This window comes from Haliotis rufescens, unplaced genomic scaffold (assembly GCF_023055435.1).
Source record: "Haliotis rufescens isolate VD_foot unplaced genomic scaffold, xgHalRufe1.0.p SCAF_22, whole genome shotgun sequence".
Taxonomy (NCBI): domain Eukaryota; kingdom Metazoa; phylum Mollusca; class Gastropoda; order Lepetellida; family Haliotidae; genus Haliotis; species Haliotis rufescens.
In genome coordinates, this window is record NW_025963913.1 from 1,503,158 (window position 1) to 1,529,555 (window position 26,398).

The 26,398-nt window shown below is 41.4% G+C and overlaps 1 protein-coding gene across 1 annotated transcript in view; it reads right to left on the reverse strand.

The window, feature by feature from the left end:
• Positions 1 to 949: 949 nt before the first annotated feature.
• Positions 950 to 26,398, reverse strand: part of LOC124116595 (calcium-activated chloride channel regulator 1-like) — a 41,189-nt gene continuing 15,740 nt past the window's right edge. The window contains exons 2-13 of the mRNA XM_046477988.2: positions 24,296 to 24,587; positions 20,909 to 21,023; positions 16,892 to 17,054; positions 10,435 to 10,573; positions 9,849 to 9,955; positions 9,070 to 9,294; positions 8,312 to 8,599; positions 7,525 to 7,740; positions 6,875 to 7,148; positions 6,270 to 6,443; positions 4,113 to 4,334; positions 950 to 2,732 (exon numbers count right to left, since the gene is read on the reverse strand). Coding sequence (XP_046333944.2) covers positions 2,191 to 2,732; positions 4,113 to 4,334; positions 6,270 to 6,443; positions 6,875 to 7,148; positions 7,525 to 7,740; positions 8,312 to 8,599; positions 9,070 to 9,294; positions 9,849 to 9,955; positions 10,435 to 10,573; positions 16,892 to 17,054; positions 20,909 to 21,023; positions 24,296 to 24,587 — 2,757 coding nt within the window. The 3' untranslated portion in view covers positions 950 to 2,190. The remainder of the gene's footprint in view (positions 2,733 to 4,112; positions 4,335 to 6,269; positions 6,444 to 6,874; positions 7,149 to 7,524; positions 7,741 to 8,311; positions 8,600 to 9,069; positions 9,295 to 9,848; positions 9,956 to 10,434; positions 10,574 to 16,891; positions 17,055 to 20,908; positions 21,024 to 24,295; positions 24,588 to 26,398) is intronic.

Consider the following 26,398-nt stretch of genomic DNA (forward strand, 5'->3'; position numbering starts at 1 on the left):
GACACACACACACACACACACACACACGCACACTGACACACACACACACACACACACACACACACACACACTGACACACACACACACTGACACACACACACACACACACACATTGTGTGAATACCGGTAGGGCAAAACATGATTACCCCTTTCGCGAAGACTTGATTTTAGGTCTTCCATTCATATAGTTTCGCAGCCATTTTTCCCTATGCGCCAAATGGAATCTGTTCTGCGGATAATCAAGACTGGTTATTCTCTTGCATTGACGTTCAAAATAAATAGAAAGATTTTCACTTGGAGTTATACGGTACGGTTTTACAACGTTTCAGTTGGAATAAATAAGTGTCCATTCATTTTGTTTACTGGCCTTTTTCTCTTACATAGGTACAGAGCTCCAGATAAGCTGCGTATCTACGTAAAATACGCATCAGAAATGCAGAAATACGCAGCAAAATAAAATCCAAGCGTATCAAATACGCAACGAACATTACAGATACGCTACAAAAATAAAACTTGTGTGTATCATCAAAATATTGTGAAGTAACCCTGCGTATTCGATGGGCAAATCAGCAACTTATTTTGAAATTATAAACGGGCATTCCGTCAACCGTGCCAAACTCCACGATGACAGTTACATCATGATCATTTGCCATCACACTTTCTTGTGGAAGTATCGTATTTTTGAGTCCTATAAAGCTCTCGAACCCACACGACACCAGTTTGCAGGGACTACATGAATAGTGTTTTTAAATATTTAACTTAAATACCCACATGTGTAAAAACTAGTGGGTAACAGAAATTTGAATACCCAGATAGAATTACTGATACCCAATGATTTTAAAATTCAATGGGTAAAATACCCACAACACCAAAAGTTTATCTGGAGCTCTGTAGGTATAATTGACACTAATTACTTAAACTGAGTAATCGCAGTCTAGAACAAACAGGGTCATCGAGCAATATGTTTATTACATACAAGACAAAATAATATGATATCAAAATATATCTGTAGAGGTAAGCTTGTGGCTAACGTTCACAGTACTATCTATATACATCGAGATATACACGCAGCATGTTATGCTTTCTACAGAAAGGTATCCATCTTCTTTGATTCCATCAGCAAATATTTTCAAAACAATACTCAACGTCGTGTGAGTCCGTCTTTGCACATGTGACAACAGTGAATGAGAAGACAATGGTTAACGCAGCTTATAACACTATACCACCTCTTTCACGACGGGCCACCATGAATGGACTTACCACGCTATGTCCGTGTAGGAAATTGAACTACCGGGCACCGTCAACAAGTCATATGGCCACCCGTGCACAGCAGCTGATCAATGACCAGTTACATCCTCACCTGACAGCCTACAGAGGGAGGAAAGCACTAGATGCTACAGGTCCTTGACACGAACAAAACTGGTGAAACACGAACACGGATGTCACTCTTTCCCTATCTCCAGTTCCATGTCTTGCGGATCCTTCATCGGCTAAGGAGCACAACTCTACAAGGCACCTTTCGGCGCCTGACGCCACTGACCCCACTCTCGTAAACGTATGTGATCAGGTTTGGTGCTGGCAAATCAAAGATCATAATCAGGACAAAACTGTCTCAGAAGGCTGACACACATTTACAGGGTCTGTGGTAACATGTCTTTATGTACACGGCTGTTTAGAAATCCTATTGCCTCGTAGTTAAACCATCATTTGAATGTTCCTGTGTAGATTAGCACCTCCCGTGGAACGTTTGTCTCGAAACTCCGGTTATTTCGAAATATTCTTTGTCCAACTAAACTGAAGAGTGTTGTGTATATTTGCACACGTATGTACCTGCTCTCGTATGTTTCGTAGGAAAGGGGTTTCTCTTCAATGAATAAATGCAATGACACCGATACAAAACACAAGGATATATGTTTTAGCATCATGTATAAATTCACAGTTATATAGTGTTGTCATATCCTTTGCCACATATGACAAATACCTATCGCTATCTCTCGAAGCCACCGGTTTGAAGTTTCGCTGGAACAGATCAATCTATCGTCGAATGACCAGCTTACCCTTGTTCATGAGAAATGATTATATTCCACGAGCATAACACTAATAGCGTGTCAGTGCGTGTTATACTTCTCTCTCAGTTAATGCAGCACTATATAGAGTCTTTGGCATACGTGAATAAGTTGGTAACGGTCTTCACGGCATGGTCCATGAAGAAGGTTCTTCCTTCCAGCGTTTAACATACGCGCCATCGACTCGGTAGTTCATGTGAGGAAACTCCGATGTTACGGACTTCAATGAGGACGTACTGTCCGCTCGAAACATTTTCCTCCTACTGTGTTCCGTTTGTCGTTTGCCTGACCATACCAAACACACAATCGTCATCAACACAAGAAACAACACAAATCCAACCATTGGTGCAATGATGACAGCAAGAAACGACGTCATCGGAACGTCAATGCGCTGACGTGGCACAGCAACCTCGTCGACGTATGAGACGGAAACGATGTTGGATGTATCGCCGTAGTTGTTCGCGTCGTCGTATGCTCGCAGAGCCAGGAATATGGTGTCGTTCTTGTTCACCTGCTTCATCTGCAGTTCCAGTTGTTCCAGCAGACCGACAACCTTCGGTTCTTGTAAAGTCCTATTGCGTGCCAAGCTGCTTATGTCTTCTGTGGTATCGATGCGGTGCAGTAACTCCCCTATATCCCTGGACATATGGATCTTATATCCAGCTGCTGAGAAAAGAAAAACATTATGATGTCAGTAATGCAACAAAGTACTTTATACTTTTTGGACAATAATATATTGAAGAATATAGAAAATGAATGAGTGAGTATGGTTTTACGCAGCTTTCTGCAACATTTCAGCAGTATCACGGCGGGGGAAACCAGGAATGGGCTTCAAACCTTGTACCCATAATTATGTGGAACCGAACCCAAGCCCTCGGCGTTACGAGGGAACGCGTTAACCACTGGGCTTCCCTATCGCCCCAATAATGAATGAATATGCTTTTACCGTTTGAGCCAACTATCAGTAGTATCACATCATTCTTGTATACCAGTATATGTCTTGCTAGAGACTTTAATCCCTAATCTGAAAATTTAACAGGATATAAGTTCTTTTCCGAAAACAAAGAGCATACTCGAATAATTTTTCAATTTAAAGTTTACACGATGTTCGGCTTTTCCACTGGAAGAGATCTAGAGGCCGACCACATGACAGCGAAACTGACGTTCAAAGGTGTATGAACGATACAATTTGACGTTTATACAAAAATAGCCTACAGTTACAATAATAGTCTACAGAATTCTATGAATTTACCTTCGAATTTATTTAACACATCTTTAAAATCACCTTTCAATGATCGGCCAAATGATCAATGATGACTTACAAATGTGACCGCCATAAGTTCAGTAAAAACTTAAGAAATGTCTCCCGTTGCATTTATCGTGTGGGCCATTTTCAACGTCTTGTTCTTGATGTAAATGTTTTACGAAGCGCTTGGGCTTGCTAAGGTAATTATTAAACACTAAACGTTTCTCACCCAATGATGATAGTATTTGAATACATTTCTTGTAAACAAACAACGGATGTTCCTGTAAAGCAAGTTGAGCATACATACGTCACCTCTCTTTTGGGGAAACTATTTTATTCCGCGATACAGCTGGTTGTTGTATGGCTGTCAGTGTAAACATGAAGTTACACATGCAGTCAAATCTAGCGCTACATCCCTTGGGGTACCAAACATTGATACAAAAAAGTAAAAGAATTCACTTATACTCTGTGTGTTTATTGGAGTATGAACGTTCATAGAGTGAGGGCTAAATAGAATATACAGTTTGGCTCTCATTCTATGAAGGTTCATACTCCAATGAACTCGCATAAAGTAAAAGTCAATTCCTAATTAAATTACTGCCAGATGAAAGCGAGGACTTTTACTGGAAAATTTCACTCTTGGTCGTTGCTTGAATAACACGCTTGTTGCAGCTCGTTGACAAGGGAATCTCAAAAATCTTTACATAATGTTAATTTTCGTCTGTGTGTCTAAACATATTGTCGATTTATTGTTTTGTCCTCATTAGTACCATATCCTCCCACAATTTCGGGCGTATTACCTCTCCCTCGACCCATGTCGTCACCAACGGCAGTCCATTCCAGCGCCACAACTCCAACATCTGGGTCAAACGACGTCACGGTGAGGTCACCAATCTTCGCAGGTGGTATGACGTCTCGAATGTCAGGTTCAACTGACGGGTATCCCTGTACTCGAAACTCCCCCGCTGTTGTCACTCTTTGGAAGTCACCCACACTTTCTGTCTCCGGCCCGGACTTCATTACTGAAATGAAGGAGTGAGTGTTGCTTAAACGCCGCTGTGAACTAATCCTGAATTAGTACAGGTATTAAGATTTTCACTGGTGAATTTGGTGAAACCTACGAGCATGGGTATGGTGCTGACAAACCCAGAAACCTAATCAGGGTAAACCCATGACCATATGTTTCTGGAGTGCCCCAGGGACAACCCTATGCACAGTCACTGGGCCTTAGACGACTGGTCCATCCGTTTCCCTTAGAGATACTTACATATAATATAAGAACAATGAAAAAAGTCAAGCATAGTTTCTATAAAATTGCATATAAAATAGCCATTGTTTAAAATCGTATCCTCTGTTTTTGTTGACGAAATACGTACATTGTATTTGTTTACAAAGTGACCTACTCATATTGAAATACTGAAACGGAATCAGTTTTCTGACACATTTTGTAACTGGCCAACGGCAGTAGGTATTTGGCTCCCCTTACAAATGCTTCATCTGCTCCCTGACATCAGATTATATGACACAGCCTTTACACCAATAAGAGTCTATTCCACAAAGCAATCTTAGCTCTAATACTGTTTTAACGTTTACACTTTAATACAGACTCACAAAGGCCGTAGCTAAGTTTGCTTTGGATACAAATACAGCACGTTACAATTTACGTCAAAAGTAAGATCAACGTTATTGGTAGAATTACAAAGGTTACATAAAATTTCTGGATAGAGGAAAAATCTACGAAAATCCCCCGGTGTGTATATATGGTGAAACATGTCTGGTACGTATACTAAAGGAATATTCCACTATATTTTTCACATTTATTTTTGGCCTACCTTTAGAATACGGTACCACAAACTTTTTAATACTCTATGACGTAATTTGTAGTATATTGTTGCCAGTCAAACCGGCGAAACAATACCCTGTGACGTCAGGGGTCATTGAGTGTGCATATGTATATATTGAGTGTATATTTTTTTTAATAAATTCTTATTTAAAATAAAATAGTCTCTAAATATACCAATCTAACACTCTTCGGTCATTACATGGAGGCGGCCATGTTTCGGTCTCGCGAGGTAACGAGATCGTGAAATCGCGAGAGTGTGACGTACACGGCACAGTACACCATCGTAAGCGCCAAATCGAAGGTCAATGGCGTTTGCCACTGTGTCACAGCCGGAATCGTGCGATTGGAACATGCCACTGTGTCAAGCTTGGGGGTGTTCCAACACGTCTAATGTAACAACTAACAGTGTGGATACTGTCACATTCGCTACAATGACAAATGGCAATTCGTCAGTACAACAGTGACGATAATTCCGATCTGACCGCTATACTGGCGAGGGGATGGATATACGTAACTATTGATAAAATGTAGTTTTTTTATAAAGTGACACCTACATATTTCGTTGATCGTTCGTTAGTACAAGGAGAGTGAACGAGTAAGGTGTAACGTCGGTTTCAGCACTATTTCAGCAAGAATTGTTGCAATTTTTCTTCACACTCTGGCCTTGTGTGACGTGTCAACGCCTTAACCACTGGGCTACCCTATCGCCCCTGTCATGTGCAGAAAGTTTATAATATCACAACCTATACTTTAAAACCTGAAACACTACAACATTAAAACGTAGTTACCTCGATCTTAAAGTAACAACATTCCGTTACACCGAGGTACGGATACCTTGATAGACCTAAGTCTTCGTTATGTGTGTTTGTTTGTTGTTTATTGCTTGGCGCCGCAATCAGTTAAATTCCAGCTGTATGACGGCAGTCTGTAAATAATCATGAGCATCGATCTACACAATTGGGATACGATGACATGCCTCAACCAATTCAGCGAGCCTGACCACCCGATTCCGTCAGTCGCCTCTTACGGCAAGCATGGGTTGCTGAAGACCAATTCTAACCCTAGAACGTCGTTGTAAAGAGGTTTCAGTGTATTTTCGATGTGTAATATTTACCGTTTCCTGAATTCCCGGTTTCAAGAGCGCCTGTCTGGTGACCTTTCGTAATGACCTTGGTTAACACGTTTGTTCCAAAAACCTTCACCTTCATGTTATATCTTCCATTCCCTTTAAGATCACGTGGAAGAATGTACGATGAATATATCCCATCGTCCTTGATCAGATCGGAGCCTAAAAGGAAGATTCGCATAAAGTATTTTATTAAAATTTTGAGAGACAGAGAGAGAAATACAGACATACAGAGAGATGTGAACCATGATAAACATGAAAGAGCTTTTTAAATTTTAACGTAACTTAGTAGAATATTTCTGTTACACCACGTCATCATAACTTATTGTGGCAAGAGCGTCCGAAGAAACAACTGCCGTAGATACCCACTTTGGCCAAACAAAGGCCCGGTACCATGAACCATAACCGAGGACAGTCCGGGATTCGAACCCACGACTAGCAGATCCTGGTACGGCTAGGGATCAGTTCACTCGAACGTTATCATAATTCATTAATGCTTGTTATAACAATTGAATATCTCAGCTATTTAGTTATACTGCCCTCGAACAGTGTTATCTTTTAGTTCAGGCAAGAACATCATTTCTTATACGTACCGACACCATCGTCGAGTAGTTCCACCTCGGAGGTACCTGCTCCTGGCCTTTCCATTGTGGCCTTGACCTTAGCACCAAGGACGGGGGCAGTACCTCGAGTTACATCAGCAAAAATAGTGAACCTTGCTTTGGTTTCAAATGTTAACAATTCCGTGGAAACCCAGGATCGTGCGTGAACGACGTCATGACCTTTTGACCTTGCCTTGGACTGCACGTGTACCAGGGCGTTGGCGTATGGTCCTATGGCTGTTACTGTGTACTTCCATTTGCCTTTCTGTAAATCAAACTCGGTATGATATATGCATCTTGCAAAACGATAAAGCATGTGCACGATAGCTAAAAAATATTATTTGTGTCTGTATGTATCGTGTTTACGGTGTGACTTGGCGAGGTCGGTTTAACGTAATCTGTCTCCTCGGCCCCAGAGAATAAATACGAAAATGAACCTAACTCAAGTCTAGATTGCCGCAGCTCTAGACCTAAGAATCGTTTTATGCTCCATTTGGATGTTATTTCATATTTTGTAGATGTGTATGGTTAAATATGTTATTGGACAATAATCCATGGTCTCGAACAGCCGGGAAGAAATCACTTTGCAGAGACCAATGTTTGATCAGCTCTGCTACTGGAACCACCAGTGGTATTCTTACCATTGCAAGACCTGGTATCATCACCGTCATGATGCCATTGGTGCTGTTTCTGAAGACATCTGTATTCGCCCTGGCCTCAGTGGGATCACTTAAGACGACATCGACTGGTTTGTTTGAGGTGATGGTCACCGTTGTCTCGCGGCCGATGGTGCTGTCGATGGTGAAGCTTCCGACGTGAGGAGTCTTTCGAAGAACCTGCGCAGCTTCAGAACTCACCTGTATCCATAGTTTGTAAACAAAACAAAATGCATTTACCGTATATTAATTATCATGCATTTATGTGAATTGTGATGTATTTGTGTTTTAATGCCTGGTATCCGCATTCGCACCCCAGAGGAAGAACCAATCAGAATGGATGCAAACAATTCAGGATAAACATACGATCATTATAATTTTCACGAAACGGGCAAGTACGACCCAGCCTTCCGTTATCACTGTGAAGGTCAAGGTCACGATACCGTTCAACATTCTGTTATCGTTAGGATATCACAGACCAGAATACAAACGAATTAAATATGGCAATAGATCCGGTTTAGAATTGATCTTCAGCAACCCATGTTTGTAAGAGGCGACCAACGGGATCGGGTGGTCAACTCGGTTGATGCAAACCTTTCCCAGTTTCGTAGATCGATGCTTATGGTGTCAATTACTGGATTATCTGGTCCAGACTCGATTATCATATAGCCGGAATACTGCTGAGTGCGGCGTTAAACGAACATAATTTTGCTGCGTTATATTCAATAAATGTCAAAACTAGGAAACCAAGCTAAGGAGAAAAAACTCTTACAGAGACCGCAAAATCGTCGAAGCTTTGTTTTTCAACAGTCGCAGCAAGTCCGTCAATCAAAGAAGTAGAGTTGGATTCGCCAGTGAAGAAAAACGTCCGCCCTTCTGTTTCCCCCGCGAGCTGCGCAATGCTTGCTTCCGCTTGTTGCGTGTAGGCGATGGCGTGAATCATGACCTTGCTATTGAAGAGCCTCGGTTTGATATCCTTTATCCACGGAGATTTGTTCTCCTTGCCGTCAGTAATCAATATCAAAGTTCCACCTTTACCGGTCTTCGAACTTTCTAGGGCCTGTTAATATTAATACCAATATAATGTAATATGTTTCATTTCCCGTTGAGTGGGTGAGTGAGTGATCAGTGATTAAAGCTTCATCAGCAATTATGGAGCTATTCCCGGCTCAGTTTGCGCTGAACTTAACACATATAAGCACGATCAAAAACCGTCCAGAAACATTACTTGACAGTTCGTGAAAGATACAATAATTGACAAATGAAGTGAACTCGAAGTTGACCTAACCGATGTTACCTTTAAACGTCCACCAGCAAGCAGTCCATCGAAGATGTTTGACATATTACGCTCAACGCGATTATCTTATCATGTCGTTCGAGTTAATCCCGTTTCAATGATCATCCCACACTAATCTGATGGGCAGGGTTATCTCCCATTCTAAAATGGTTGCGCTCTATGCCACTTTTGTGTATGTTAGGAACATGCAACCATTAACTTCTCAACAACATGTTATTGGGACATACGCCTACCGTAAGAGCTTTTCCAAGACCAGCACCAATACTTGTCTTGCCCTCGGCGTAAGTAGGCAGGCGGTTGGTGAGAAGTTCTCGGTCTGCCTGAGACTTAATGTGAACCATCTCAGACAGTGTTGTTGCATCCGTGTTAAACTGTACTATACCAAGCCAGCTTCCACTCTCAACGCTGGTCAGTATGTAGTTGCTAGCCGCTTGGCGCAGTATTTCCATAGATGGCCCCTGGGGTGAAAGAGAGAGAGAGTTAGGCCACCGACAGTAATTTTGCAGTATTATTAGGGGGTATTGTACAGTGAGCGTGACAATATTCACCAATATTACAAAATGAACAGCATTTAGACAAAACCATCGGAACTAACATGACAAGTATATGTCTCACACACATACACACACACTAATAAATATATTTATATATATATTGCGATACTTAAACATATCATAAGAAAAAGAACGACTTATCCCCCTAACCAACTATTTCCCCCGATATAATAAATATTTGTCGAATGAGTGAGTAAGTTGGGTTTAAAACCACTTTAAACAGTATTTCAGATATATCGGCGTGTCAGCTTAATGTTGGAGGACAGCCCGAAGTGTTGCAGGTCTTAGACGTTTACCACTTCGTTGAAACCCACGAGCACGGGTATGGTGCTGACAAACCTACAAACATAATCGAGGCGAACCGGGAATCGAACCCACAATCATAGGTGTCTGACGCAACTCTGCAAGCTAATATTTTGGGCCAGCTGTATCGTTATACAAGAAGAATACCAATGTACCGTCATACTCCCGGAGGCGTCAAGGACGAGAACTCTCCTTGTTGGTTTCACCTGCACAAAGTGAAACCTGGGCGAGGTGTCCGTGAATGCAGGGAGGGGCGCTCCGACTGAAAGTTGGAAATAACCTTGGCATTATAATATATATAAGCATGACAGTGGGGTGTGTGTGTGTGTGGGGGGGGGGGGGGGGGGGGGGGGGCTCAGCAGTACATCATGTTCAAATTGAGGCGAAAATGTTACGTTGAGCGCACCTTAATATAGTATTTTGCATAGGAGGGTCTGGCTACTAGGGTCAATATTTCACTTCACAAGAGAGATGGTATTAGCCTGGAATAATGCCGATTGTATAGTGCTGGTCCACTGAGATACCAGTCCCCGTAATGCCGAGCGCCAGACAGGGTGACAAGTGCCGTCTTGCAACGTTCCTTTTGGTATGCTGGGATAGAACCACCAACCTTTAGCTCACCAGGCAGAAGCTCTACACATTTTTGTTCAGGGGTATTTTGAGTTAACCAACTCAAAAGAAGCACAAGGTCCATTTCTTCTTGTGACCCACGATGTACCCTATGATGAAGCTATGGCTTACTCTTTTTGAAGTCCTCGTGTTTTCTCATGACCTCCCATGCACTCCGGTAGTTGCACAGCCTGTTCTGTCTGTTCGGGGCGTAGACGTTGTGGCGGTACTCCCCGGGGGCGCTGTAGGGGTCGTCGCAGAAATCCGTTATCTGGAAGTGAAAACGTCACTGACTCAGTGTTTCAGGTTTATCAAAGCGTGTCTGTTTCATGGTTGAGAAAATAACGCTGACAGTGATACAGGCATTGGACCATATTCGGATCGAAAACTGGTATTCAAATCTGGAATACATACACGCGGATCCTTAATCTACAAAGGGAGGCAATTCTACATAGCGAGATCTTGCAAATGCAGGAGACGATACCCTAGTGAATCGTTTAACAGTTAAGACTGTATTGTATGCTTATCATACATTATTAGTGTATGACGTGGGGCAAATAACACCCCGCGGGACCGGTTGTCAACGAATTTCCTTTATGGGCATTATGTTTGCCCGTTTATTTAAATTTTAAATATCTTCATCAGAATGACCAGCGTGACAGCGAGCTGACAACGTAAACACATCCAGAGTTATCGTCCTTGCATTACAATCTGATAAAACTCGGTTTAATTCGCTAAACTCCATTTGATATGTGTTCAGGTTTGAAATAATATAATCAAATCACTGTATTCGTAATGGTCAGAAGCTCGGCATTTTCCATCACGCTATATGGAATTTATATTTTATCGGTCAGCGGGGTACGTGGGAGAATTTTCACATTCAGTAACCAATCAGAAACGAGTAGTTTCATGCAAGTTAAGATAAGTTTTATTTGTTCGTTTGGTGTTGTTTAACGCCACACCCAGCAATATTCGAGCTATATGACGGCGGTCTGTAAATACTCGTGTCTAGATCAGACAATCCAGCGATTGACATCATGAACATCGATCCACGCAGTTGGGATACGATGACATGCCTCATCCAAGTCAACGAGCCTGACCACCCGATCCCGTTAGTCGCCCCTTACGACAAGCATCGTCGCCTTTACGGCAAGCAAGGGTTGCTGAGGACTTATGCTGAGGTAAGTACATACGGACACATACATTGATATAGTGAGTGAGTATGGTTTTTGGCCGCTTTAAGCAATATTCCAGCAATATCACGGCGGGGGGTCACCAGAAATGGGCTTCACACATTGTACCCATGTCGGGAATCGAACCCGGGTCTTCGGCGTGACGAGCGAACGCTTTAACCACTAGGCTACCCGACCGCCCCTACATTGCTATAATATAACCTCTACTGACACGGTGCTTTGTATGAAGAGGGGCGGTGGAGTAGTCCAGTGATGGAAAGCCATTGCTGGTTTGCCCCGCTGTGTTGTTGATGGAATGGTGCTTAAAGCGGCACTAAACAATACTCACTTTCTCACTGATCACTCATTCACTCACTCGCTCAGTGTGCGTGTTGTTTATGAAGTTAATAAAAGCCTCTCATCCGATAAATACAGCATTTTACATATGACATGTCTGCATACGTTGTTACATGTCGAAGTGATTACTAGACTTAGTATATACTATATGTTTCTGAAAAGGTTTGTTTTATTAAACAAAACTTTCCTATCATTCTGGCTTCTGTGGTCTAGTGAATAGAGCGCCTGCCTGAGAGCGTTCAATTCCTAGCCGCGTCATACCAAACACACGTACACACAAAAACACACACATATGCATGCACGTCGCTATATAAGTGCACTAAACTTGAACACGCCGTCGAACCAATTTCCACCTCAGCTGCTTCAGCTCAGGATAAGCGCACCAGACCACATGCGCGGGCACATGCTGACATGACAGCGGCCTAAGTTCCGGTGGTCTGTTGACACAGTTCATCTGACACATGCGTCACGTGACACATGCATAAACTGCTGAGGTGACATGTGCCACAGAGTCAGTCAACCGGAAACTGGCAGGACGCTGTTCTGAGTATAAAACAGCCCCCTTGTTACCTATATACCAAAGGGATATATTCCAATGAAACCATCATTCTACTATTAATATTTTATCTTATGCGAATTTTTACAAGTTTCCAAAATAAGGAGACGTTAGATTACCAATAAATTATTCTGCACACAAGACGAAATTGATGGGTGGGTTGGCTTTTATTTTTTGTTTAGCATGTTTTGTGTGTTTGTTTGTATTCAATATTCAAGCTATATGACAGCGGTCTGTCAATAATCGAGTTACGACCAGGCTATCCAGTGATTGACATCATGAGCATCGATCTGCACAATTGGGATACGATGACATGCATCAACCAAGTCAGCGAGCCTGACCACCCGATCCCGTTTGTCGCCTTTTACGACAAGCCTCGTCTACTCTCACGGCAAGCATGGGTTGCAGAAGACATATTCTCTACCCGGATCTTCACGGGTCTGTTGAACAAGTAAACACATGTGAGTAAACACTTTTGTGTGTATAGGAGTCCGTGTCTATAAGAGTTGCTTTATTCACTTCTTCAGTTAGTATATAGGTTTCAGCCTCATGCTGGGGGCACGGGTGGCCCAGTCGTCTAAGGAGCCGCGATTCGCTGTGCAGAGTTGCGTCCCTTGGCCACCCCAGAAACCTATGATTGTGGTTTCGAATCCCGGTTCGCCCCGATTATGTTTCTAGGTTTGTAGGCACCCCATCGTGCTCGTGGGTTTCAACGAAGTGGTAAACGTCTGAGACCTGCATCACTTCGGGCTGTCCTCTCACATTAAGCTGACACGCCGTGATATAACTGGAATACTGTTAAAAGCGGCGTTAAACCAAACTCACTCACTCACTCACTCAGCACCATGCTCGGCATTTAGGATAACAGTTCGCCACAGCGACACAATTTTTATGGAAAGGACGAGGTTTATTTTAAATGGTTAACGTTTAAGCCAGTTTGAGCTTTCATCCAACATTAAGGTATCTCCCATGACTATGCCAGGAGCGAGTCCCACATGGTTCAAATCCCAGAATCGTGTGATTATGATGGTTTGTCAGCACCAGAACGGTCGTCGTCTCAAACTTGACCGTAAGAATCGCCTTTGTCCCTTCTGTGTAATACCTAATATTGAATCAGAACTACATTTTTGTCTTGAATGTCCCATTTGATCAGGACTTAAGAGAAAGTCTTATTCTAGAATTTTATTATAAATTCCCATCGAACAATAAGCTTATTTTATTATTCACATCACGGAAAATCAAGGTCATAAATAATTTGGCTAAATTTATCTTTTTAGCTTTAAAGAAACGTAGTAATTATTTTGCATAATATGGATGTCAATCATTTAATATTTGCATAAACAGAAACTGTAATCATATTATGTGGCGCTTCAGCGCTTATTATGTCAAGTTTCATGAATAAAAGGCCGGTGGCCCCTTTACCGTAATAAACACACTCACCAGTATTCCTGGGTTTCACCAAAATGGAACCCACCCATGAACTGCGTCACATGGGTTTTCTATTGATTCCTAAAAAGGACATTCTCGCGTTGTCGTCCTCAAATGAACAAGTAAAAAGGGTCAAAATTAACCAAAGCGCGAAAATGCGTTAATACGGCAACGCGATATTTTGACCATTTGTCGCATTGCCGCGATGTCGCGCTCTAGTTAGTTATGATACTCTTGGCTTGTTTGGGTGACAATGTCCCTTGTAGGATTCCATCATAATACATTTCATCCTACCTTAAACTGACACGCTGCTACATAACCGACATACTTAAAGAGGCTTTAAAGTTAAAGCACTTGAGCCATATTTACAAGCAGGCCTCTCTAACTATACCTTCGCTGAAGGTCAGGTCAAGGTGAACTCGTTCGGTTACAAAACGTGTCCTTGTGCCAATCTATTATCTAAATACATTCCACTCTTTGTTGTGATCCATCTTTCTCCAGCTTAATTTTATTACTTAAAACAACACGCCCTGCATCATCCCCCGGTAGGTGATCCTCATTGGATTTGTCGCCTGGTTTAGGGTGGGTGTCAAGATGCTGGATATACGTGATGATGGTACACCAACATTATTATTTATATTAAGTTATTTAAGACTTCACCGCTGAAGTGAAACACAAGCATTGCCCCACCCAATGTGTCGCTGTTTACGTTGAGCTGGTTCGCGTCAATAGCCTTACATCATCAATCATATCATTTTATACAGAAATAACAGACATAAATTATTAAAATATGTGATTTTTTCTATTTTGCTTGTACTTGTGCAGTGTTTATGGTGAAAGCATGTCTCATTTGTCTCGTCAGCGTGTGTCGGAAAAAACACTATACTTGACACATGACAAATTGAGCTTTTTTAAAAGAATATTACAAAGTAAAAATGGAATGTTGTGGGCGGTAAATCACTGGCATGCTGGAATATATATACATATTTTGCACAAAGCTGTCAACAGATGTTATTTCATCTTTCCTGGCCATGGGTTCGACCCATTTTAATATAACAAAGCTTTGTTGATATCACGTTCTTTATAGCTTGTAACAACGTTTCTAGGCTACTTCTTGTTTCTTATAGTGAGTTAGTGAGTTGGGTTTAACGCCGCTTTGAACAGTGTTGCAGTTATATCACGGTGTATCAGTTTAATGTGGGATGAAAGCCCAAAGTGATGCAGGTCTCAGACGTTTACAACTTTGGTGAAACAAACTTGGAAATATAACTGGGGTAACCGGGATTCGACCCCATAATCATAGATTTTTGGTGTCCCCAAGGGACGCAACTCTGACGACTGGGCCACCCGTGCCTCTTCATGCAGGATGAGAGCTAAAGAAGGAGCCCAGAAACCTTGTTACAAGCAATAAACACGTTTGAATTCATCTTCTTCCAAGACTCTAAAATATGGTACTTGCGGCTACCCCACTGGCGCTCGGCATTAAGGGGCTAAAACAAGGACTGGTTAGGTCAGAGTCAGTATACTGGGTCGCACGCACGCACGCACGCACGCACACACGCACGCACGCACACACGCACACACACGCACACACACGCACACACTGTACAATTTGATCATCGTTGATTTTCAATTAACAATGCGACGTCTACACCATATAGAACGTCTGAGGGCAGCTTGTCTCAACACACACACACACACACACACACACACACACACACACACACACACACACACACACACACACACGGAATCTTGAATAAGGACAAAGATGGCGGGTGACACTCCTTGTCTATATGTATATGAACGAAACGTGAAACCCCATTTCACCTCACCTTTTCAAATTTCCTTTCCAGTGTTCTGGCAATCAAAGACTTGACAAGCCATACTGGCATTTTCCAACGGTGTTGTGACAGCATATATACTACTCACAAGAAGGTAAAGAACACCAATTTTGAACATATGACTAACGTTAATCAGTTCTGTGATGGTCATGACATCAAATTCAAAATAGGTTCAGCTGTACACTTGATGGTTAAGTACAAGGGTGTTTTCGACATGTTTAATGTGAAAAATATAGCCATGTATTTGGTGCACTTGTCACAAAGGGAACATCTATAACGTGTGCATACTGAATATTTTATGCTGAATATCCTGACATAATATTGGTTGTCCGCGTCAGAAAAACACATTTATTTAAAATTCATGTGCTAAATGTCAAACGTACGTCATCAGAATACCTTGTCATGTCTATTTAAATATCATGTTAAAGACGGGGTGCGGTACGGTTGGGTGAGGTGAGGTGTGAGGTGAGGTGAGGTGAGGTGAGGTGAGGTGAGGTGAGGTGAGGTGAGGTGGGATGAAGCGAGGTGAATGGCGTTTAAAGTCCCGTTCAACATAATTGCACTTACATCGCGACGTGCATGCACCTGTGTGTTGCTGCCTATACTAGTCCAGACATTTGCTGGTTATATGGTACCTGCTCACTGAGATACCATGCCGCAGTTTAACATGGATGCCCAACTCAGACACAGAATACCGACTCCGAGCCGAACCGTCCTTATTTTACCCCTAATACCGAGTGCCAGGCAGGGTAACTACAAGTACTATATTTTAATGTATTTTGATGTGCCGCGGCCGGGGATCAAAGTTACCATCGTCCTTCCACACTCTATCCAATCGACCAGGCAGACACCTACACGTGAAGTAATCCTGAACTTTAAACCATTTCACCTCACCACCTTCTAGTATATATCATACATATGTCAACCCGTGAATATGTGTGTTAGAATAGGTCTTCAGCTACCAATGCTTGGCTTGAAGGGCGATTGTGCTTGTCGAAAGAGGCGACTTACGGGATCGGGTGGTCAGGTTCGCTGACTTGGTTTGATGCATGTCATCGTATCCCAATTGCGTGGATCAATGTGCATGATGTCATTCACTGGATTGTCTGGTCTAGACTCGATAATTTACAGACCGCCGTCATTTTGCTGTTATATTGCTAAGCGCGGCGTTAAACAACAAACCAATATACATAAATATATCTTGCAACTATGGAGTATATGGTTACACTTACGCTGTCTAGATACTGCATGAACATTATGGACGACACGCCCTGGTTGTGCTTCATTATGGGGTAGAACTTGCACCCATCTCCTGGTTGTCCGGTGTACATGTCAAATGGACACTCGCCTTTCGTGCGCTCGCTTCGCAGAACCCCTTCCACTTCCGTGGAACATCTGGAAAAGTAACATTGGTAACTGTACTCACAGTTTGCGATATACATGTTTTGTACAAAGGATTACAACCGACGCTGTTGACAAATTCAATTTCGCCATGATTGGATTTGCAGAGTTGGGTCCCTTAGTCATGCAAGGATCCTCTGGTCGCGGGCAGCCTGTATTCTTGGTCTGTGACCAGAGCTTGTTGGCGTCAGCGAAGTGCTGTGTACAACCAACTTAGTCAACCTTCGCCCCTTCTCCCATATGGCTTGGGCGCTTTGATATTACTGAAATAATGTTCATGTTAACACAACACTAAAAGTTAACAAATTACTAATGCATGTCTTCGGGTATTGCAATATATTCGCACTAACATGTATCAAACTTGCTGTCACACAAAACACTAATTAAACCACAGTTTACAAGTCGTATGCAAATTATTATGTCAATCGTTATAAATCATGTGTGAGCCATATTGCAAGACATCTGCTAATATAATAACAGAAATAATGTAATTAGAACAAATCGGAAGATATAAAGTCTGTTGTTTTATATATTCACTCTCTATTTTCTTATTCTAGATGTTCTATTTAAAGCCAAATAATTGTAAATGAAGCATGTGACCATGAATTGTCAAGAATGTCGCACCACTGCATGCGTCGCTTTGTCAACCGCAATCCGCTGATCTTGGATGTCGAATCCCAGATTGATGAATGCCCACTTGTCATCTACTCCGTCAGTTGTATTAAGTCATATCCAGTCCTGTCACTACAGTGTATTTCTTTACAACCTTTATGTACTTAAATAATAATGTATTACCAAATGTATCTAGCATAATGTATTGTCATCTGTTTAGTTAAGTATTAAGTAATTAATTTACAACCTATATGTTCATCATGTATTGTCATTGGGGAATCTGTCTAATTAAGTATTAAGTAATTAATTTACAACCCATATGTACATCATGTATTGTCATTGGAGGATCTGTTTAATTAAGTATTAAGTAATTAATTGACAACTTATATGTTCATCATGTATTGTCATTGGGGAATTTGTCTAATTAAGTATCAAGTAATTAATTTACAACCTAAATGTTCATCATGTATTGTCATTGGGGAATCTGCTTAATTAAGTATTAAGTAAGTAATTGACAACCTATATGTTCATCATGTAATGTCATTGGGGAATCTGCTTAATTAAGTATTAAATAATTAATTTACAACCTAAATGTTCATCATGCATTGTCATTGAGGGATCTGTCCAACTAAGTCATAAATAATAATTTACAACATATATGTACACAATGTATTGTCAAAAGGAGAATAGAAAACGAAATGTCGTGCCTTTCACATGATATAGTTCGCGTCCTTTGAATTCTCCGAATGTTCATGCTTAGATAATGTCCAACGACAGGACAAACCCTGATAAAACGTCATCCATTTGACGGCATGTAAACACACCTCAACTTCAGAGACCTCAAATCATCACTTTATATTACATGACAAATTACAGCCAATTCATGATGGCTTGTGTTGTCCACGTGTAGCAGTTGAAGGAATGATCCGTCACCTGAACACAATGTTCGTGTCACTTGTCCGTCAGCATCCTAAGGTTGGCCACCTTCGTGAGGGTGGGGCCATTACACTTTTTAATATATCACATGAGGCATGCATAGTCGTCTCTTCAGGTAACGTGAGTACGACATATATACTTCGGCAGATAGCATAATGTGTAAAGCGTTCGAAGGTACGGTTTCGCTTCCAAACATAGTTGCAGCTTGATGTCATGTGTAATAAGGTTAACAAAAGCCAAAAATCAAAATGTTTTCCCGTCAGAACGCTTTATACAAGGGAAGGAATATAACCCGATATTAAACTAAAACTTTGATGGAAAAGCATGAGATTATTTTGGAATTTCGAGTCATGAATTTATACACAGTTTTGTCAAAAGATAAAAAAATACTTAATAGAAAACCAAAAAAAACACAAGCATATCTTAATTTTCAAAGATTAAGAGAACCGTTTTCAATCATGAGCATATCACACTTGGTACAAAAAACAATACATTTCCACATGAACGAACAACATCAAGCGTGGTAAATGTCACAACGGGGAGGTTGCTTTGCTCCTTTTCTTCCCTCAGTGACACAAGAGATGTGTGTTTATATCGTCCTATTTACATGAGCCACACCTCACATTAACGTCATAAGTTGCATGTCATTGTGTTTTGTGTGCATATCATTTTTGTTTACTCGTCCTTAAATGACGGAAAACAATACAGTAAAACAGACATAACTCTTCTTAATTTTGGTCTGCATACATTAACAGAGAATTTTCTCCCACACAAATATTTAAACATTTTTTAAACCTAAACATGTCCATCAACTAAACGAGTTGAGAATAAAAACATGTTCAGAAAATCTGGATTCATGATTGGCATATTCTATTTCAAAGAATGTGACCTGGTATGTTTGCTCTGAGATTATGTATACAGCAAAGAGACAGAAGATAATAGAAGGGTATTAACAAGGGCTTTCAAGTTAGAACATGTCATGTCAATATTGGCACTTTACCGTCAGCTAGCATGTTCTTTTATTCATCATTAACAACCAAAATATATTCAGAGAAACCAGTATTCATTTAATGAGTATGTTTGGACTGAAAGATATTATCAAAATATGAATATACGACTAAGCACTTACATTTTAGCTTCTGACTTATTCTGATCTGACTATTAGATGAATGTTTTTCAAATGATGTACTTTTCTCAACGTTCCTCTTTACTGAAACACTGTTTAAAGCGGCGTTAAACCCAACTAGCTCACTCCCTCACCAATGCTCTTCAAGAATTTGAGCACCAACTAATACGAGTGCAGATCTTAGGAATGCCAATATCATTTTATTTGTACTTTCGCACATTTTCTAGAACATGTTAAAGACAAAATCGAGTTGCTGATTTCGAGAATGAGAGAATTGTTTTCAGAAACCAGCTCTGTATGAACTCATACCACCAAGCACCAGTGGGTATTGATATTTCATACAGAATATGGTTGGGTTTAGGGCGGCTTTAAACAGCTGATGTATATTAGTATATATCACGGCTTAATCTGGAAGCAGGTATGTAGGTCGTCGACCGCTTTGGTAGAACCCATGATCACTGGTTATTGTGGAAATCTGGGAATCGAAGCCGCGACCGTAGGATTCTGGCACGTCCATGGTACGCAACTCTTCACAGCGAGATAAGGGGCGCTTTAGATGACTGGGCCCTGACCCATTACATATCCTTTACGAGTAAATATGAACTCACCAATCTTTAGTCGTATACAATACCAAGATATACAACTCAGCGTTAATTGATAGCTATATTCTGAGCGTGGGACCTGAATGTGTGTGATTAGCTGCTTGGAGATGATGTCATGCAAATAGTACCCCACATTGCCATGCAACTGGAGCATTTTCAGCAATATCTAAAGGTAATGAAAGTAAGTATACGCCAACTGCTGCCATCTCAGTACGCGCAGTTTTCCCTTGAATTTAATGTTGAGCTGTTTAAGGTAGTAAATCTGTCGTCCTGTAATTAATACTCATTGACTGTCGCGTGTCGCGTGACTCTATGTTCGTGGTTACATTGAGCGGTTGACATAAATAAATGAAATAGTCATAAGATGATACGCCATAGGATTATTTTTTGGTTGGTTTGTTGTTTTACGCAATATCAGCAATATTTCAGCTATATGACGGCGGTCCATTGGATTATAAAAAGGGGCACTATTATCATTATCAGTAACACGATGAAAAAATGAAATCATAATGTAATTGTTGCTTGTTTTACTACATGTCCATCCTTATATAAGACACGAGTCTGAGTCTCACCTGACTGGTTCCCACTTGCCGGCATGTCTGTAGAAGGGCGTGTCTTGCGGATCAATGGGGTACTCATCAAACAATCCCCACCGTAGATGTGCCCACTCATGGACCAAAGTCTTCTCTGAAAATAGAATCACGGTATATATAAAGAAAACCACGTAGAAGACATATCGATGCATGGTGTTTTGAATGAGTTGACTTTTGATAAATTACAATAACTAAGAAGATGACATCCTTTCAGAGAAGCATTACGGGAATATCTGTTTGTTTGTTTGTTTGTTTGTTTGTTGTTTAACGCCGCACTCAGTAATATTCCAGCTATAGGACGGCGGGCTCTCAATGATAGCATCCGGGCATAAAAATCAAATAATTGACATGATGAGCATCGATCTCTGCAACTGGGATACGAAGACATGCATCAACCAAGTCGGCGAGCCTGACCACCCGATCCCGTTAGTCGCCTCAAGCATAGTCACCTTTTACGGCAAACATGGGTTGCTGAAGACTTATTCTCTACCCGAATACTTCACGCGTCGTTTACGGGAATGTGTGAGAGTATTTTTCAGTGTTCTAGGATTATAACAGTGTGGAACATCATAAAAGGCTTCATACGTTAACCCATGTGGGAAGTCGAACCCGGGACTTGGATGTGAAATGCTAGCGTTTTAACCAGCAGACTACTTCTCCACGGTGTTTACTTAGGATAATTCAGCTCAATTCAAAACGTCAACGCTAGAAAATTATCAGTCTCGATCATCTGCCGCAACAAATTCCATTGGTCAAACTAAATATCACTGAAAATCCGGATGACACCAGGTGTTCACGAATAGGGTAAGCGTATCCTATAAGATGTAAGTGTAAGCGTTTTGTTTTGTTTTGGTTTTTTTGTCTAACGCAGCACCCTGGAATATTCTTGAATTAAGATTCGATATATAAACAAGCGAATCTGGACCAGACAATTTGCAATCAAGTCTTCAGTATCGTGAGCAATGATCTACTTCAACCAAGTCATCACGTATGACCACTGATCAATTACAGTGCGTGCAAGTGAATAAGGATATGTGAAAACTCCACGTGAAGGTGATAGAATGTGGCTGCACTGGGGCTCTGGGGCTCGCACGCACGCACGCACGTGCACGCGCACAAATACCTTTACGAAAAGCGATATTTGTGATTTAGTCAGTATGGCATTCAATACATTGCGCGAACATGCGATTAAGTAAATTTTCGTTAAAATTGCTCTTCTTTGCCAGAGCTATGTTGGCTCACATAAGGCCCATCGTCATGGGCAAGTAATATTTAGTTGATTGACAAATGTTCTTTGAATCGTATTCTTGCCCTGAACATGCATTTCATAGTTGAGAACAGTGTTCTTGAATATCTGTTTGAAGACGTTTATAAAAGCAATCATTTTTTTGTTAGTTAAACTTGATTGCTGGCCATACAATGTAGTTTTGTAAAAGGTTAGACAACTCGGACCCTGGCGTCTAATCGTTGCTCGTCAATGAGATAGACCACGAGGTGATCAGTCATAAGGTCCTCGTGATTCAACCTACATGTTCACTAAAGTTTTCAAGTGAATTACAAGTTAACGTTTGCCCCGGGAACATATGTATTCACTCATGTCAAAATAAAAGTCACATTAAAGACGATCATGAAAATGAAACAAAATGCAGACATTGTCATGAATTGTAGACTCGTGTGGTCCATCTGTCACATATAGTTGTTTACGACATGTCAGATGCCAATATAGCAAGGAAACTTGGAAACATGATCATTTTAATCCAAGCTGTAATGAAATCGGCTGTTTATGTCAGGTTTATTTGAGGAACTACAGACACTTCTGACATTTATATTCCATATTCAGCAATGGTGATCATTCGTAACTATCAAAGTGCGGGGAACTGAAATGGGCTTTAACGTGGCGTTGAAGATAACTCAACTTATATCGCGACGTGCATGCACGTGTGTATGTGTGTTCGCTTGTAGTTTGTTTGCTTGTTGTTTAACGCCGCACTCAGCAATATTCCAGCCATATGACGGCGGTCTGTAAATAATCGAGTCTGGACCAGACAGTCCAGTGATTGACATCATGAGCATCGATCCACGCAAATGGGATGACATGCATCAACCAAGTCAGCAAGCCTGACCACCCGATCCCGTTACTCGCCTCTTACGAGAGCACAGTCGCCTTTTACCGCAAGCATGGGTTGCTGAAGACCTATTCTACCCCGCATCTTCTATAAGACTGATTGTAATGTGTTAACAAACTGAAATGCCATGCCGCAGTTTAACTCAGACACAATATGATGACCCCGAGGCGTTTGACGCAGCCTGGGATCGAACCACCGTCCTTCCGCTCTCCGGGCAAACGTTCTATCCACACGACCACGGAAACTGTCTATCAAATTGATTATAAATGGATGATATATGACAGAATTAGTCTCAAAGATTAGCAGGCTAATTGACAATTGATCAACTGTATCGTAAATATTTGAATACTTACAAAGAAGTATTGAACGACAGTTTTGTTCTATAAGCTTGTGTAAAAACCGGTTAATATATTATATGATGTAGGAAGGTTGAGTGGGAAGCACAATTTCTCCTCCGGTAGTAGAATTAGCGCTTGACATAAAGCGCACTTTTGAAAAACTTTACAATTTATTATGAATAAAAGCGACAAAACCCTTTCCATATTCATAAGAAATCTTTGCTAAAAGCGGAGTCCATTGTACCATTCCGACTGTATCATGAGCATGGCTTATTGTGTTTATGAATTACTATCAAATAGTGATGATACCAGGTTTTCGCGAAAAGGTGAGCGTATCCTGCCCAACCGGTGGCACAAGTCACAAACACATGCAAAAACAAGTCAATTGTTCACAAATGGAAAGACAGTATGGCCAAACACAAGTTATACCATCTTTCCAAAATGTGGCTCCATCAAACAGGAACGGTTGGTAAGTGGTTAAAGAGTTCACTCGTAAAAGTACTTTTTCGATTCCTCACTTTCAATTCGAAAAGATAATGTGCCCCTCATGAAAAGTGATAGAACATACTTGTTCGTGTACATATTTGACAATTTACAACCCCTTCACATAATGGAATTAAATCCGCCAAGAGAAAGTGACTTAATATAATCTATTTAACCATGACTTCACTTTAATGTCTCCCTCATAAGTATAAGTAATAAAAACAATAATGCTGAATATGCACTCCTCAGAAATCAGACAGAAAACGGAAAAGACTTTATCCGCGTAAAACTGGTTCCATTGTTGGTCCGCACAGCGAAGCGATTTTAGCCGTTTACTCATTTGGGTGGATCGGAGCCCAGTCAAATATCCGGTCAATAACGTTGAAGTATATGACACAACTCTCTTGTGACCTCCTTACCTGGTAGTCCCCATTTGAGTGTGACCTCATCGTCCAGGAGGTAGTTTGGGGTCAGATGGATGTACAACCCCGCCTCTCCACACGTCGCATACTGTTTCACATACGGGGCTTCGCCGTAGGCTGGGTTGGCTTTGTCAATGATTATTTGCGCATGGTGGACGTCAGCATCCGTGGCGCTCTCATAGTGAGGAAGGGTTGTCCAATTCTGGGGAATCACTATCACAAAGTCTCGGAAGTATATCTGGTTCTTCGTTGCCCTGAACAAGGATTGTGACGTGACTGTTAGATATTGCTGAAAAAGAAGATCATTTCATAATAAAAAAATTGAATTTAAGTTTCATAATTATAGAAAATATTGTTAGACACATATTGTTACGGGAATTACGGGTTAAAGTGAGTGAGCGAGAACAATTTTACCCTCTTTTAGCAATATATCACCAGAAAATGGACTTCACACGTGTAGGGAATCGAACCAGGACCTTCAGTGTGATGGTTTTTTAACCACAAGGCTACCTCCCCGAGTTAGAGAAGGTCCACCACCGCAACCTATGCTGATTGTAAAAAGCAACCAAATAGAGAACATTAAATCTATATAGGAGTAGACCCAAAGTCTTTCGTATCAAGGGATCACACACCAACACTCCACCCTTGTGAATTGCTGTACAGTATGTATTGGATATCAAAATGAGGTGAATGAGTGTAGATTATTACACTGCTTTTTCCTCACTTGCGTCATATCAGCGAATGTGCAATTACTTAATACTTATGAATTACTAAGGGATTTCTGTTAGAGACTGCGGGGACTGCTTCAAGACATGCTCTATTCATAAGCATTCTTTCATGATATCCAGCACGTCAACGGGCTTTTTTTGCTCTTTTGTAAATCCTGGCGGAAACTTATCCCCACCCTAAATAACCGGTTCCTAAAAACAACCAATAGTGGCCCAGTGATCATCTAAAACAAGAATAATATCTGTGTTGTGCTAGCATTAGGTTGTACACCAGTGCTCACACGGGGGCGTTTTAAACATTACTCCGAGTCTGACCTTCATGTCTGAAGTACAGCCATTTGGCACAAGATCAAGATGTACTATCAAATTATACGGTATGTCAAATAATGACATCTGAGAAATATGAAGAGTTGTCTAATGTTGGTAATAAGTAGCTCATCAAAATGACAAGGAATTGACAAATCATAATTATCATAAGTCTATAACCTTGCGGGCAACTGAAGGTAAACCAGTTCATCAAAGTCACTAAGGAAACATTCTGAAAGATGGACGTTTATTCCTTAGTAATGGGTAAACCGAAATGATTCAACAAGCGTTCGTTGATTCAAGGTGGCATCAAATGGTCATGGTCACGTAGGAAATGGTGTCCCACTGTGTTTGATGCACAGGGCCTAGTTCCTCCAGCATGGTTGGGAGCTGATGAAGGCGAGGAAGACGCCTTCTTTGCTCATGAAACATTTGGGGTATCTGCTGGTCATATTAACAGGAATGTTCTGCTAGTGCAGTGCAATTTGTTTGCTTGTACATTACCCTTTTGGAAAAACAAACGTTGACCGCTATTGGGTGCTATAGGGAACCCGACATGCGCCAGCGTCAAGGTAGCCGTGACCCATCAATGTGTAATATCCTTCTGTCCACCACACCGTCACTGATCTTCCACCATACGGGTCATTCTGGCGGAGGACCGCCTCCGTGGTCTAGTGCTAGAGCGTCCGCCCGGAGAGCGGAAGGTCCGGGGTTCGATCCCAAGCCGCGTCATACCAAAAGACTTTAAAAGATGGTACTTGTTATTACGCTGCCTGGCGCTCGGCATTAAGGGGCTAAAACAAGGACTGGTCTGCTCGGAGTCAGTATACTGTGTCTGAGTGGGGTATTCATGTTAAACTGCGGCATGGTATCTCAGTGAGCTAGCACTATAAATCGGCATCAGTCCAGACTAGTACAAGCAGCCACACAAACACACACACGTACATGCACGTCGCTATATAAGAGCAATAATCTTGGACGCGACGTTAAACCCCATTTCACCTCACCTCACCTCATTCTGGCGGACATTGGCATCGGTGTTACGTTCAGTGACACGTCTACAACA